The following is a 16,840-nucleotide window of genomic DNA, read 5'->3' as shown; positions in this document are numbered from 1 at the left end:
CGATGCTTTGTCCACTGCGCCACTGCCTGGTCAGGCTCTTCTGTGTCATCTTATGACCTCAACATGCTACCTAACCTGCCAAACACCCAGTTTCCTTATTCTACAATGGAAACAATTGTACCCGCCCACATAGGACAGCTGGGACTAGGCACTGCTTAACACAACAATGTCTGGTACACAGAGTAACTATTCTTACTGGGTGACCTATACAGACTCCAGGCTACATTAACCCAGAATCAATGCCTTTTATTTTTAGAAAATCATCTCACAGAAAAGCATGGTAAGGAAATAGAAGCATCCTTGTCAGTGATGAGCCAAGAACCACGGGAGCTACAGCATGTAGAAGCAAGACCTGGGGGACGTGCAGCCCCGGGCTCTGCAGTATGCCTGTCCTGGAGTGAGGACCAGGCCACCACCCCTCGTGGTTCTGCCTGAGCTCACAGCCAGCTGCCCCCACACAGGCTGCCAGCTGGGCCGGGCAAGGCAGCTCCTGGGCCACTTCTAAAGTGGGCTGGCGGGCCATGGGCAGCGGGCCGTGGCCAGAGGCTGCAGGGGTGTCAGCCAAAGAAGCGGCATCAGTGCCCCTTAACCAGACAGCCAGCACTCACACTGGGAAGGCTGCAGGCCCAGCAGCTGCACCCGGCGAGAAAGCAAGTGCCTGGAGCCTGGAAAGGGGGTCCTAGCTGCCACAGAGGAGCATCCTCACGGGCTGGGAAATCACCAAAAACAGAACCAACTGTCCAAAACTGTCTGCTTAATTTACGGGAAGAATAAACCGCCACTGCTCTCTCCGGTGAGCCAGCACATTACAGGTGTTGTTGTCAAAATCAAATGGGGACTGCATGCAGGAACCTGACTCCTGCTTTGAGACCTTCCAGCAGGCCGTGGTGCCTAGCCTGAAGTGTTCATCCCACAGGACCCTCCATTTTAGGGGAAACTGAGGCCCAGAATGGAGAAGACTAGGCTAATGGCAGACGCAGGACTAGATCCAAATGGGGGCTGGGTTCTCGAATCCTACTGCCCCACGGGACGTCTCCCAAAGGGCTTTAGTGGGAAGGTGAGGATGCCGGATTTCCAGACAGAGGAAGGCAAACCAACACCGAGTTCACTCAGGCCCTACAAAGCCCTTTCCCAAATGGCTTTGGGGGTGGTTTGAAAGGTCTCTTCAGGGAAATGGGCAAAATTCTTAGGGGCAAAATAATCCCAAAAGTTATTCTGCAGGAGGACTACACCTCATACTTTATAACCACAAGTAAGTAGAAAATATCCAAAGTAACTCCGACCAGTGGACTAACTTCAGGCTTAAAGAAAAAGTAGGAGAGAAAAAAGATCCCAAACCTGCATTTGCTCCAGTAACCCGGTCAGGGTCTGCAGCCAGGTCATGGTTTGAATGTACTGCTCCGTATTCATGATTCTGAGCTCAGATCGTAACTCCGGGATAATGGCACCAGTCCTCCAGCCATGCTTCAGGGTCAAATCCTGCCCACAAAGATAGATCACAGAAAGTCAACAGGGACCGCAACAGAATTCAAACCATTCCATTACCTCTCCCAGATACAAGAGGCACTCACTGAATTACTTTTTCATGGTAATGGTTAGTTATTAACCAAGCCAAATTCAATGAATTACAGTTCATTAACACTAAGTTAGCCCAAGGCTTTGATCATTTCACCCCAAGAGAATTTCTGTTCTGGAAATAACTGCTGTGAGTCAGAGCACTTGCAGAAACACTGGGTCAGGAATCATTAACCACAGCCTGTAACCATTAGGTCAGGGGCAGAAAGAGGCTGGACCAAGAGGCTACTGAAGGTCTTCGTTCCATTTATCCACAGATGGCCATGGAGTATCAGACTTGGAACAATCATACAACATAAACACATATGAGCACATTTTTCATTCAAGTATTATATAACCCCATGATTTGACAACAGGCCAAACTATCTGATGTCACTTGTGTCCTAGAAAATCTAAGCTATCAATATATAATCACTGTGCTAAAAGGTCGTTCCCTTTCTCATTTGGCAAACATTTATCAAGTACTATATGCCAGGCCCTGTTCTAGATACTAAGAATAAAACAATAAACAAAAACTGACACCTCCCTGCCCTCGTGGGAAATACAAACAACAAATAAGCAAGGAAAAATAGTGTCAAGTGATCTTAATAAATTTAAAAGATTGAAATTAGCCAAAATATCTTTTTAGCTCACAAGGAATGAAACTAGAACTCAACAACAGAAGGAAAAAATGAAAAATTCTAAAATACGTGGACATTAAACAACACACTCTTAATCAATAGGTCAAAGAGAGCACAAGGAAAGTTAGAAAATACCTTGAGACAAATCACATTGCAAATGCAACCAATATACCCAAACATAGGGGAGGCTGCAACAGCAGTGTGAGAATGAGACCTCTAGCTATAAACACTGACATTACAAAAGGTCCCAAATCAATCTAAACTTACACCTTAAGGAGCTAGAAAAACTAAACTGAAAGCTGGCAGAACAAAGAAAAAAATATATAGATCAGAGATAGAGAACAGAAAAAAAAAATCGAAACCGAGAGTTGGTTCTTCAAAAAGATCAACGAAATTGACAAACTTAGAGCTTCATCACGAAAAAAGAGAGGAAACTCAATTTAGTAAGATCAGGAATGTAGTGTGGTACCGTTACTATGTGTGCTACAGAAATAAAAAGGAGTAAAAAGAACACAGTGGGCTGCTGTATCCCAATAACTTGGACAACCTAGACGAGCTAGACAAATTCCTAAACAAATAACCCACCAAGGCTGAATCACGAAGAAAAAGGAAATCTGAGTAGACCTCAAACTAGTGAGGACAGAGAATGAGTCATCAAAACACTGCCAACCAGGAGAAGCCCAGAATCAGATGGCTTCACTTATAATTCTACCCAACACTTACAGATGAATTAACATCAATCCCTTTCAAACTCATCTAAAAATGGAAGAGGAGGGAACACTTCCTTTTTCTGAGGCCAGCACTACCCTGATATCCAATTTAGTATGGAAAGCTGGTTAAACCAGAGCTGGCCGGGTCCCGCCCCCAGAGTTGCTGGCTCGGAAGGTCTGGGGGGAGGCCTGAGAACTGGCATTTCTAACAAGGCCCCAGGTGATGCTGATGCCAGGGGACCACACTTGAAGGACTCCTGCTTTGTGAGTACCTCTCATAATGCTAAGACCTCCGTGTGTGTGCATGTCACCTCACAGGGCCATGACCCCACATGACTTAGGGCTAGCTCCCAGTATCTCACCAGGGCCCGAAGAACCCACTTAGCAAGAGACAAGTGCCCAGGATGCCATGTCACGTGGCCTAACATTCTGGGAGTGCCCACATCCTGGCAGTAGCACTTTATATTTCAAGTTGACTAAGCACTCTTTTGTACGTTATCTTATTTCACTCTTTTTACAAATGAGGACATCAGAGCTTGAGGGAAGTGTTCACAGTCACGCGTATCAGCCCTAATGAACAATAGGGCTAGGATAAAAACCTCTGCCCTCTAATTCTGAGCCCACGGTTCCTTCCACGAGACTTCAACCCACTGGACAGGTGTGATTACACAGGTGTGTGCAGGAGTCACCTGGGAAGGGTGTCCCTAAACCCGGGCATGGAAACTGACCCCCTTTACCTCTGATTATAGAGTCCTATGATAGACTGAATCACAATTCAAGTCCCGCGGTACCTCTCTCATCGTTCGGAGAGGCCTGAAAAGCCCCATTCCACATAATAGCTGTTTCCCAGAGAGACCAGTTTGGGACACTTTGGAAGTGACAGGCTGGCAGTGAACATCTCTGAGCTTTCACATGCAGCCGAGTGTTCCTAAACTGACGTGTGAGCATAAGGAAAAGGAAAGACCTCTGGTGTTTTATTTCTCACCATTCCTTAATGGAAAGACTGTTCTGACCAACTCTGAGTCAACTGCTAACTTGTATCATTTCCCCTAACAATATATCTCTTTCATGACTGCTCCATCCAGTTCTGTAAAATACGAGACATTAAAAAAAAAAATGTGGCCTACTCCTCATTTTTATGAAAGCATAAAAATGGTCTAAACCGACAGAGAAAGTCCATAATAAGCGGGATAAGCATGTCTGCCCTCCAAAGAAGAAATGGGAATAAAGGCTCCCCCTCACCGCCAGGTCGCTGTATATATGGTCACCAAAATACAACACTTTGGATCCTCTCCATCCAGTAAGCTTCAAAAATTCATATAAATTGCCCTGCAATAAGAAAAACAATACAGACATTATATCCTGTGATAGGTAGAGACCTGTGTATAACTTATAACTCCAAATACCTTTCTTAAACTTCAAAAAAAATATTTTGCTTTTATAGTTTATTTTCAATAACAAAATATAAAGATACAAACACCTTTGCATGAAATTTTTCGCGACTTTCCTCTAAGTCAACGGTTTTCAACCTGTGGGGTCGTGACCCCCGCAGGGGTCGAACGGCCAAAACACAGGGGTCGCCTAAAGCCTTTCCGATGGCTTTAGGTGACCCCTGTGTTTTGGCTGTTCAACCCCCGCCGGGGTCGCGACCCACAGGTTGAGAACCGCTGTTCTAAGTCAAATGTACTTTTCAAAAAGGATTTGCAGTGTTCATGCCCCTTTGTAACACTCTGTTTATACTTATGCTCTGACCATCTTTCCAGGTCCATATTATTCCGCCGTGTAATTCCCGTTCCTAAGAAGTACTCCAATTCATTTCACCAGCTCCCTGAGGTTGGACATTTACTCTGTTGTCCTTTACTTTGTTATCCACTTTGTAAGTAGCTTCATTCGTATAACAGGGTTCTGGGTACATCCTGATCATTTTCTAAGGCTAACTTCCTAGAAGTGGAATGGCTGTTTCATAGCTAATTTTTCAAGGCCTGGAAAATAATATAAATGCCAAATCTAGCAAGTTAATATAATAATCCCACCAGGAATGTATCAATATATATTAAAAAAAAAACAAATTCAGCAACACAATAATAGATATCAATTCAATCATTTAATACCAAACCGTATTAAGACTGTAGATAAAACATAGCTTGTGGAGAAATAATTACTAATTTAGGCAAGTAATGTACCATGTGATTAAATGCTTCTTAAAGAGAAATATCCAAGCTTCGCTACTGGTATGGTGAATGTTATGTACTCTAAAAAGCAATGCTTTAAGAAACTGTTCAATTCTGAGTTAATTTAGATATTGACTTTAGCTTAAATTTTGCCACCAAGTAATAAACAGTCCATTCCAGCAGAGCACTGAAAACTGTCCCTGGCACAGAGTGAGCCTCAGGGAACATTCGCTGTTGCCATTATTACTGTCCACAAAAAGCAAAGCAACAAAAAGGATGAACTGGTCACGAGATACCTGCTTGTAAATCTGGCCTTTCTGCAACTTGTGGATTTTATCCCAGAGTAAGACGCCTTTCTCATTCACCTTTCGGAAAGGTCTAAGGACAGAAACAGGAAGCGTTACGACATGCGGTGGTCAAGCAGGCTGTCTGTTGCATGGAATACCACACGGTTACTCTCTGGGAACAGAAAGGACCTACATAAACCTCAGAGAGCCCCAAAACCAACTCCACCGCACTCCCTGGCCCAGCGCAATGTCCCCAACACGTGGCCCCCGTGGTCCAAGGATGTGTCATCGAAAAAGAACTGCAGGGTCAAGTACATTTGGAAAACACTGTGTGCTATGCAGGTCCCTTTTAAAAAAGTTACTGATGGCTGTGAAAAGCTGTCTGATAAAGAATTTGTCTTTAATCCAGATCTTCCAAGTTTATCTGACCGTACAGGAAGTGTTTGTTCCTGCAAAAACAAATTCTTGCTTCACAAGAGAGAAAAGAAAAAAAAGCAAATACTGTCTTAGTATATTTATCCAGCTTTATACTTGAAATTCAGCCACTCTAGACATAAAAACCAATCGGAGGAAAGGTATACTATTTTGTGATGAGAAATAAGAATGTGGCCTCACTCCTCACCTGGGGGTGCTAGTCTAAAGGACAAAGGGTTTCATTTTTTAAGGTAATACTTACCTGAACTGTTTTTCTGATTAGAAAATATAAACTCACTGAAAAAAAAAAAAAACCTGGAAAATGCAAAAAAGTATAATGGAGAAAAGGAAAATCGCCCATAATTCTAGGACCTAATCATAAACACGTTTCAGTAGATGTCTTTCGGTCTTTTTACATCTGTTATCTTTCTCTTTTTTAATGAGGATCATTTGTGTACACTGATTGTATCTTTTTTTTTTTCTCTAATGTGGAAATTTCCCGTGTGATTACATATTCTTCATACACCATTTTTTACCATCATAATGCATACTCACTGCTTTTTTCCCCCCCAATATATCATCTTTATAGCTGCATACAATCATGTGGATGTTCCTTTAGACCAGCAGTTCTCAACCTGTGGGTCGCGACCCACAGGTTGAGAACCGCTGCTTTAGACTGTTGCTGACCTTCCATCATTATAAAATAGCACAGGCATGGATATGGGGAAGGACTACTCAGCTCTACGCCAGGCATCCAGAACAAAGGCCAAATAAATGGCTGCAGTCAGGGAGAGTGCTGGGTTAGGATCCCCCAGGACCCCCACAACCTCCCCCCAACAAAACTAGCCCAAGACACCATTTCTGCCTCTGTGTACAAAGACGACTGAGAGGAGGAGGTCCATGGTGAAAGGAGAGCTGAGGCCTCTCCCCTGAGCACAGCCCAGAATCCAGTAAGGGAAGACGTTTTTCAGTGACCAGGCAGCAAGCCAGTGTTTACAGCCACTCTGATGGACACTGTAGTTCTTCCTTCCTTCTCCCGAATCCTCAGTCTCTAAACATGGTTCTCAGGTTTGTCTGCCTCTTTTTCCAGGAGTCACTGTAACACCTGGAAAACTAGAATTGAGCACCGCAAGAGGAATTTAAGCCACTCTACACTGACTACAGGGCACCACACTCTGATACATACGTCCCCTAGAGGAGAGGAAGGCTTCCTGGTTACCAACTGCAGAATAGATTAGTGTTTCAAAAATAGGTCCTTATTCTACAAATAAGAGTTATTTCTATATACCTAGTGCACTAACTCTCAACACTACTGACATTGGTGGGGGACAATTCCTGGTGAACATGTCTGTCCCACATGTTAAAAGACATTTCGGGACCTCTGAGCTCCACCCAGTAAATCCTAAGAGCATACTCCAGTCACCATCACAACCCAAAACTTCCGGGCCCCCTTATGTCCCAAGGCTACTGGGGCAGAAAGACATTCTATCAGTCTTGTTAGAAATTTATTCCACCTGATGCAAAACGTGCTGCAGAGAAGTTTTGCAGCATCCAACTGAGATTTTAAAGGTACCATTCCGAGCTCTATACAAAGAGCTGCCCACCAAGTAGTTTGAAAGCACCTGCATCAAGAGACCTAATATACTATGTGATAATAAGTTTGCATTTTCTCTTGCTATCAGTCACTTCTGAAAGCCTACCTAACAGGACCGAAGCAGCCCAGGTTGAACTGAGAACGACTGCAACACGTGTAAGGTGTCTGCTCTGCACCAATCCCCACCGCCTTGCAAGTATTTGCTAGAAGAGTTAAAAATCAAAAGCTTTAATGTCAGAAGCTCATGATTTCCAACTGGGTTTCACCAAGACATGCTGCGTCTCAAGCATTCACCGCAGCAAATGAGCAAAATCTAGTCCCCTAGAGAGGCAGGCACTCACCTGCGTTTATCATTAAAGAAGTTTGGCTTCTCGGCCTGAACGATGACCACATCAAACAGGTCCCGCCAGTCTTTCCCAACGATGTACCTCATCCCTTTGTCCCTAAACAACACATCAGCCAGGTTAGTCTAACACTGGAGGGACTAACAGTTTTCACAACTTTCTCTTGCACATTCCCAACCGTTAACTGCAACACAGGAAGTGAGCAGGGAGCAAGCCAAGAAGCACAGAACCACTTACACAAAGCTGCTGGGGCTGTTGGTGATGAGAAACATCTTCTTGCCGTGATCGGCCAGTTTGGCTAGCACTGCACGGGTCTGCTCAGCGTAGCAGATGTACTTTTCTAAAAAAGCAGGAGAAAAAGTCACATAGAGAGAAGCAGGGTGAGGTCACTCAATCTGAAAGTGCTTACTAAATGGGGTCTGCGGGCCCAGCACTGTCCAGGCAGGGCACATGGACGAAGAGAAAGGAGTCTTAAGGAAGCCTGGCTCAAGATGCTCTATTAGTGTCCGATGTATCAGGAGGGGACAAAACTAAGGGGCTGCAGCCGCCAGCGCCTTTCCCTCTGAGTCGGAATAATGTCAACTTCTAAGGCAAAGGGAGGGAGATGGCTGAGACACAAGGATGCAGCATCCTTGCACGGCATTCAGAAAGATGCTTACAGCCTCTGCTTGGCACCTGCAATGAAAGGAAAAGTCCCACACGGCTCCATGGCAAAGGGCAAGCCTGAGACAACCTTCAGGGTAATGCTGAGTACATACCAATATCTGCTTCAATGGCTCGGTACATGATTCCTTTGATGTGCACATCTCGAATTGCATCCTGTCAAAAGATATGTTTTTAATCAGGGACCGTATTAACCTGAGTAACAACGCAAGTGAAACGGCATTCATGGGAACGCCGGTCATTAGGAGTCTGGCTATCCAAGCACTAAATGAAATCTACATTCAGGCCCATTTTTCATAGGTTTCCCTGGAAGGAAAACTTGTTTCCATGGTGACAGTGGCAGTTTTCAATGCAATTTGCAAAAGGGTCAATGGGAGGAGGTAATTTATGTGGATAACGTAGATAAAAAGTCCCACATGATAACCTATCATTTATAGGCAGCATCATGAACAAATGATTCCAGGTCAGCTGGGCAAAGGGCATTACTGTTCTTCTCATCTTTGCACCATCCTTAAGTCCCAAGAGCAGACTTATTCATTTAGAAAAAGAGGCAGAGACCAATGACAAGACGGACCCTCCTCCCTTCAGTGCTGCCAGTGAGGTGAGAACTGCCGATGGAACAGTAACTGAGGCAGAGGTGTGGTCCAGCCCGCCCATACAGGGGGAAGGAAGTGGCTAAGCCTTTGGCAGGCCCCGAGGTGTGATGGCCTGATGTGTGGCGGGTGTCAGAGCACAGCCCCGCTCTCAGGTGGCGCTGAGCAGCTCTTCTACATTGGTGGCACTCCTAGAGGCACATGGAAACTTGCAGAGCCTGTGGCAGGGGGCTGGGCTGCGTAAGCCTTAGAAAACTGGGCCACAACCCTTAAAAAACTGGTAGGAGATTTCCATCAAGTGTGAGCACTCTGGACTTCACACACAACCTCAATCACCTTCTAGCACCGGCTTGTTTCAACGTCACATGGGCAGAAGGCAGTGGTTAAGAGCAAGCTGGAGCCAAACTTCCTGGCTTGAAATTTAGGGTCTGCTATTTATTAGCTGTGTGACCGTGAGCAAGTTACTCAACCTCTCTGTGCCTCAATTTATCTATAAAATAAGGGCAGTTAATAATAGTATCTACCTCAAGGCATTAATGTAAACGATTTAATTAGTAATGTGCATAAGGCACTCAGAAAAATAGTGCCTGGAACACAGAAGCCTCTGCACACGTGTTCACTATTGTTGGTTGTAATACTGAACAGCTCTCCTTGTGAGTACAGGGGGTTGCATAACTATAGGGTTTCTTAAAGATTCTTAATAATGAAGTATGTGTGTGCACAAGAAGGAGACTAAATACTTCAGTTCACATAACACCATACTGTTACTGAGAAACTATAATTCATCTTTTATCTGCCTAAAACCCAAGATTCAGGGTAGTCAAAATTTTAAATTAGCCATAAACATATAATAAAAAAACATGGTAGTATATGAATATGAATCTTATAAAAATACATATGCTTATATAAATCTGTATTATATATAAATATTTTCTACAAATAAACATTTATAACATGCTTAGAAATATCAAAAAATATATTAAGTAAATAATATGTAAACATTTTTTTTTTTTGTATTTTTCTGAAGTTGGAAACGGGGAGGCAGTCAGACAGACTCCCGCATGCGCCTGAGCAGGATCCACCCGGCATGCCCACCAGGGGGCGATGCTCCGCCTATCTGAGGCGTCGCTCTGTTGCAACCAGAGCTATTCTAGCGCCTGAGGCAGAGGCCACAGAGCCATCCTCAGCTCCCGGGCCAACTTTGCTCCAATGGAGCCTTGGCTGCGGGAGGGGAAGAGAGAGACAGAGAGGAAGGAGAGGGGGAGGGGTGGAGAAGCAGATGGGCGCCTCTCCTGTGTGCCCTGGCCGGGAATCGAACCCGGGACTCCTGCATGCCAGGCCAACGCTCTACCACTGAGCCAACTGGCCAGGGCCTTTAAACATTTTTAAGTACTGAAAAAGTTCAGTTTAAAGAACATACAGGCCCTGGCCAGTTGGCTCAGTGATAGAACATTGGCCTGGCATGTGGAAGTCCTGGGTTTAATTACCAGCCAGCCAGAGCACACAGGAGAAGCACCCATCTGCTTCTCTACCCTTCACCTTCTCTTTCCTCTCTGTCTCTCTCTTCCCCTCCCACAGCCAAGGCTCCATTGGAGCAAAGTTGTCCCGGGCTCTGAGGATGGCTCTGTGGCCTCTGCCTCAGGCACTAGAATGGCTCTGGCTGCAATTGAGCAACACCCCAAATGGGCAGAGCATCGCCCCCTAGTGGGCTTGCCTGGTGGATTCCGGTTGGGCACATGCAGGAGTCTGTCTCTGTGCCTCCCTGCTTCTTATTTCAGAAAAATACAAAAGTTAGTTAATTAAAGAACATACACACGTTAATTAAAATATATAAATACACAGTTATGTAAATGAAGTGTGTGTGTATGTGTGTGTGTGTGTGTGTGTGTGTGTGCACAGAAATACTTATATTTATCCATCTCCCATTCCGAATGGATTTTCATACAGCTTCTGCAGGGCCTCAGAAAACCTACATAGAACCTTTGCGTGCAAGAGATAAATAGCTCCTCCTGTGGGCACCTCAGTCCTTGGGCCACAGCCTGAGATGTGAATACCACATCTTTGTGTAAAGAGTCACCCCAGCCCGTGGCCAGGCTTGGGGATGAGCTGGGTACAGGCTGGACCTCAGTCAGTACCCGCCTCTCCGACCACGTGCCCTGGCCCTGGCCTTTGGTCAGAAAGAATAAAGGTATCCAGGTAACAATATGACCACTCTCTTCTTTGACTTCCAATTCTCCTAAGGTAACAACTTTCTTAGAATCTTCAGAGATAAGCCGTAAATACAAGAGCTCCTAGCTGAAGGGCTATTTCAAACACCTAACCTACAAAGGAGCCTATGGGCTCTGTTAGTTCCGGGAAAAGCTGACAAGAATGCGAAGCTATGAGCTCTCATCGTTGATACAACCTTGACATCTTTGTACAGATGCACAGGCTCATAGTCGATGTTGTTCTTCAGAAAGTATTCATTCACGCAGGACAGCAGGCTCATCTCCGGCAGGGAGAAGATGTCCATGAACTGCTTCATAGTGTTGCCATGGGAACTCTGTGGGCGGGGAGCACATGTTAGGAATGGAGGCCAACAACCTAGCAGGGCCAGACTTGACCTTTACAAAGGGAATTCAGGTCAACCTCTGCATCCTTCTCCACGAGAAAAGAAAAATTCTAACAATAAAAAGAAAAATATTTCCTTGTTCTTACTATTCATCAAGGCAGAGCTGACATCTCACTCTTAAGTGTAACTGACACATCCAAGGAAAAGCCCCAATTCCCCCCAAATCTAACCACCCTACCTTTCCACTCCACTTTGTGTTCCATCCAACCCCCAGCTCACACTCTCATCAAGCTCAGAGAAGAGTTGGGAAATAGGTCACTGCCCTTGGAATGACAGAAAAAGCCACTTCACTCCCTTGGAGCTGAGCGCCTCACAAGCCTATGCGTGAGCTTGAAAAAGAGCCTCTCTCTGAATGCCTGCAAATTATAACAGTTGACCAGCTGAGCGAGTATCTGCCACTGCACCATGACAGCGCAAGCAAGACAATGCAGCAAATAAGACAAGAAGCAAAACTGCGAAGAACGAATAAACCACGTAAGTTAGAAAAGCCGGTTTCCCTTGCTTGCCCCCAATCTCAGGGGAGGTGACAAGCTGCTGCACTAACAGCCCCCCAGTGATACATAACCCCGAGAGTGAGGACACGTCAGGGAGGTCAAGGCCAACAGGAGTAGGTACAAGGCAGGTGTAAAGAGCCTTCGTCAGGTAAGGAGGGCTAGGGAAGCAAACCATGAAGGAACCCTCGGAGCCTGTATAACATACTGATCACACTCAAAGCACAATACCAAAGTTCCTTGTCACTTCCCTACATGCAGAGTCTAGGAAAAGTCAAGCTCCTAAATCTACTAGGCCACGTTTTAAGCAGGAAAAAAAACGGGCTGCTTTAAATAAATAAAGCATTCCACATTACCTTTCCATAAAAGTCGCTCATCTGTTCCAAAGGCACGTGGGACCCCTCGTACATTTCAATGACTTCTTCATCGGGGACCACACTGAGGCCTCTGGGAAAAGGACAAACAGCTCAGTTTAAGAGCTCAACCAGCGACAGCAGTGATTGTCACACCTCTGGCGACTGCCGGGGTTTTTCAATCAAGGTGTAAAGATGCAGTCACAAGGAGGCAAGACGTGTCACCAGCGTTTGCTACAAATGACAGGCAAAACGCTGTTACTATTGCTACTACCGCCATTCTATTAGAAATAAGGGCAGAAAAATAATAACTAATATCCCATGGCACCTAGGATATGCCACATACGAACTGCACACTGTCCTTCACTTACTTCTCAGCAATCCTAAGAGACTGGCACTATTGCCCCCTTTTCTCAGCAGAGGCAACTGAGGCACAACAGGGTCGTGCACCTTTCTCAAGGTCACCAAAGGAGAAAGTGGTAGGTAGGACTGGGTCCCAGGCTTTGTGGCTCCTCAACCACTACATTATACTGCCTCCCTCAACAAGGTACAAGGCCTCCCAATGCCTTACTTTGGGGTGGGTTTTTAATGTTTTTAATGCATTAAAGAGAGAAAGGCTGGTTCTGTTTCTACTCTCCTTCTGCCCTCTGATACTCTACCCTCAAGTCAGTGTCAAGATGGAAAAAGTCATGCACAAGGCTCAGCAAGACTAAACCCTGTGACACAGGGCAGGATGCCTGGGCACCCCCTCTGAGAAGGGTGACCCAAATGCTACGTGACAGTGAAGGATACTTTCTCATCAGTAAAAGCCAAGGTGACACCCACCATCCACCTGTGCTGTGGGAAAATCTGTAAAATGCACACAGGAAAAAAATACATGCTGGAGTCAGAGTGCCTGGATTTCAGCCCTCCCTCTGCCATCAGTGCTGGGAGCCGACACTTCCACCCAGGGCTCAGTGGTCTTGTATTTCCTCCCCTGGAATTGCCCACTCTAGAGTGCTACAAGGGGAAATGTCTGCTCCTCTACCCCCTTGTCTAGAAGAGAAGACGCCTGAGAAACAGAATGAATGATGGGACAGCACACTCTGCCACAACAGGAATATAAATTACTCAATAAGAATTTTAGTCACTGATACAACTAGGTTGTTTAAAATACAACATCGCTTGGGCAATATTAAAATACAGTACATACAATAAATAACATGTGTGGTATGTAACTTTAATGAAAATTCCATGTCAGCCGCTCTCCTCCATTCTCTACCCTCATGTTACTTGTATAAATACCCCAGTGGATTCATTAACATTTGTCCCCCGATCTTGATTAACTTGTTACAGCTACTACCCTTTGAAAACAAAGGAGGCACTATATTTCCATTTAATCTTTGCTCCAGAAATCAGATAAGACACAGGTACTAAACCAGATCATTCTAGACAGTGACCTTGGAAAGCAGCTCTTGCTAAGGCAGCAGCAGCAATCAGGTGTGCACACCCCTAAGGCTCTAACACTGGGAAGGGAAAGACAGAGCAACAGAATTCTGCAGGGTGAGTTCCCTGCCTCTACACTAAACCCAGTCCCTCGGAAGCCACCACTACGCTACACAGTCACAGGCGCCTGGCCACACAGACTCCATCCTTACGGCTGGCACAAGAAACTAAACGTCAGCTCAAAAGCAGCCGAGCGGTCAGTCTGCTACAGTCGGCTGAATTTCACGGAGGCAGCTCCTGCAGATGACGCCCCACTCCACGCAGAACGGCTGTGACAGGCTCAGCTGGACTGTCACCGCACATGACTGCAGCCAACACTCGTGTTGAAAACGACTTTACATGGCCCTATATGGTTATGAAAGATACAAAAGTTAGGAGCACAGATCTGAACAAGTCTGCCCAGGATTCAAATCCCAGCTCCTGTATTTAAATGACTATGGGTATTACCTGGACAGGAAATTTAACTCGCTGGGTCTCAATGTCATTTTTAAACTGGGAACAATGACAGGACCTACCTCCTGGCGTTAATGCAAAGACTAAATGAGTTACTGTACAGGAACAGTGACTGGGACATGGTAAAGGCTGGTGGGCTGTGATGGGAACAGCCCTAGCTTTTCACAAAGGTTTTATTTAAGAAGTGAAACCGTGGGTACAAAATAGGACTGCAGTGGAAAGCAGGCTGCCACCTCCTGCCAAGTGGCACCCACTCCGACGGCCCATAAAATTCAACTCGGTACAGAAACTGTGGTCCCACAGCAGGTCTCAGGTCTAGAAATGAGTGAGGCTGAGGGGGAAGCATTCTTCCTAGCCATTGCCTCACTCATTACCCCTTTTGAGGGGTAAGAGAATACAAGTGACATTTATTTGTGCCTACAGTGCTTTGGGCTCTGTTCCAAGCATGCTTCAATCTGCATGACAAGCCACCCTTAAGGAGGGCACTAGAGTCATGACACAGGGGCAAACAAGGCTTTGAGATGGTGGGGCACTTGCTCAAGGCCACACATGTAAGTGGTGGGGTCTGAGTTCCCACACAGGAAGTGGGACCCCAGAGCCCACACTCCACCTCCACTGGCCCAGCCACACCTTCCTCCAACACTGTGGCCACAGCGACCGGCCCCCAGCCTAAAAGCTGGACACTCCTTCCCCTATAAACACTTCAGTTGGCTCCTCCTGCCTGGCCCCAACCACACGAACACTTTAACACCACAGCTAATTTATCTACAAAAGAAACAAGGCAATTAGGAGCCGTGAGATCACGTGACCACAGAAGAGTAAAGAAAAAGCCCATTTCAGGCTGAGGGGCGAGGCAAGGCCTCTCTCTCCACAAGTCAGCCCTGAAGAAGGGCTGGGATTTCAAGAAAGGAAGAAAAACTATCCTGGTAGGTGGCCGCCAGCATGAGCAGGCGCTGAGCAAGGAGACAAGGGAACTCAGAGGAAAGGAATACCCCTGCTGTTTGTACCTGCCAGCATCCACTCCCTCTGTGACTGGATGAAACTGCAGGGAGCAGACACACCCCTCCTCCTCTCAACCCGGAGCTGGGGGGATGAAAGCCTGGTAATTCCAGGGGTCACCACACTAGGAGCCTGCCCAAGAGGAAGCGAACCCTGCGAGCAAGAGAGCCAAGACATGGCAAGAGTTGTGACATCAATTTGTCCCCAGGGCCAGCCACACCTGCAGCGGACACTGTCCCTGGACTTATACAATGAGTGAGCCAGTGCTGTGCTCTTGTTGAAGCCAGTTTGAGCCGGCTTTCAGCCACCTGCAACTAAGAGTCTCACCCAGCCTAGGAAGTGAGGGAGCTGGATGTGCAGAAAGAGGAAGCTAAGGGTTTGGAGGCTGCCGGAACACCTAAGAGGTGTGGGCTCTCGGTCTCTAGACAGTGGGGAGCCATCCTGGATTTCAGAAGAAAGAAGGGGGTGGTCAAGGAAAGTGCTTTAGGTAAATCAGTTGAGCAACAATGTCCAGGACAAACTACTCTGCAGAAAACGGAGCCTAGGAGAGAAGGAGTGAGTGTCTGAGCCAGGGAGCTGACTCTTACCTGTAGACAGTTCCCAGCTGAATGTAATGAAAGGCATCAATCTTCATCAATATTGCCTTCAAAAACATAAACACAAGCACAGGTAAATAATGCGTGACAATTTGCATACTGTGTGAGAACTCCAGGAGTCATTATAAATCCTACCGACATCGCCCTGGCCGGTTGGCTCAGCGGTAGAGCGTCGGCCTAGCGTGCGGAGGACCCGGGTTCGATTCCCGGCCAGGGCACATAGGAGAAGCGCCCATTTGCTTCTCCACCCCTCCGCCGCGCTTTCCTCTCTGTCTCTCTCTTCCCCTCCCGCAGCCAAGGCTCCATTGGAGCAAAGATGGCCCGGGCGCTGGGGATGGCTCTGTGGCCTCTGCCTCAGGCGCTAGAGTGGCTCTGGTCGCAACATGGCGACGCCCAGGATGGGCAGAGCATCGCCCCCTGGTGGGCAGAGCATCGCCCCATGGTGGGCGTGCCGGGTGGATCCCGGTCGGGCGCATGTGGGAGTCTGTCTGACTGTCTCTCCCTGTTTCCAGCTTCAGAAAAATGAAAAAAAAAAAAAAAAAAAAAATCCTACCAACATCAAGTTGTCACAACAAGGCAGCGCCTGTGTGTTTCTGAAAGAACTGCTTGCTGATTAAATCACTGTGGACTCATTAAAGAATGGCCTATCTGCAAAACAAAGATATGAAAACTGGCTCTTCCTCAAAACATCAAAAGGACTGCGGGGAAACAAACGCTATCTCCCAAATTGCTAAAGGTACTTATGCTTTTCTAATGCATAGTCTCTTGAAAAACACTTTCTCCAAAACACTTTCTCCAAAGCAATTTCTTGAAGAATTCAGCTCTGCGTCCCCAAAGAACATGAAGTTAAAATCAATTAATGTGTAGAGCAGAGAAAAGCA

At 46.2% G+C, this 16,840-nt stretch overlaps 1 protein-coding gene across 2 annotated transcripts in view; it reads right to left on the bottom strand.

Annotated features, from left to right (window-relative positions):
* Positions 1–16,840, bottom strand: part of NT5DC3 (5'-nucleotidase domain containing 3) — a 63,568-nt gene that overhangs the window by 12,092 nt on the left and 34,636 nt on the right. For both annotated transcript variants that reach the window (XR_010747827.1, XM_066356433.1), the window contains exons 4-12: positions 15,951–16,006; positions 12,430–12,520; positions 11,376–11,513; positions 8,474–8,534; positions 7,953–8,055; positions 7,713–7,814; positions 5,373–5,454; positions 4,148–4,234; positions 1,339–1,479 (exon numbers count right to left, since the gene is read on the bottom strand). Coding sequence is in view for 1 of the 2 variants with exons in the window: in XM_066356433.1 (XP_066212530.1) it covers positions 1,339–1,479; positions 4,148–4,234; positions 5,373–5,454; positions 7,713–7,814; positions 7,953–8,055; positions 8,474–8,534; positions 11,376–11,513; positions 12,430–12,520; positions 15,951–16,006 (861 nt within the window). In the remaining variant the exon portion in view is untranslated. The remainder of the gene's footprint in view (positions 1–1,338; positions 1,480–4,147; positions 4,235–5,372; positions 5,455–7,712; positions 7,815–7,952; positions 8,056–8,473; positions 8,535–11,375; positions 11,514–12,429; positions 12,521–15,950; positions 16,007–16,840) is intronic.

Source organism: Saccopteryx leptura, chromosome 1 (assembly GCF_036850995.1).
Source record: "Saccopteryx leptura isolate mSacLep1 chromosome 1, mSacLep1_pri_phased_curated, whole genome shotgun sequence".
Taxonomy (NCBI): domain Eukaryota; kingdom Metazoa; phylum Chordata; class Mammalia; order Chiroptera; family Emballonuridae; genus Saccopteryx; species Saccopteryx leptura.
This window is presented reverse-complemented; position numbering and strand designations above follow the sequence as displayed.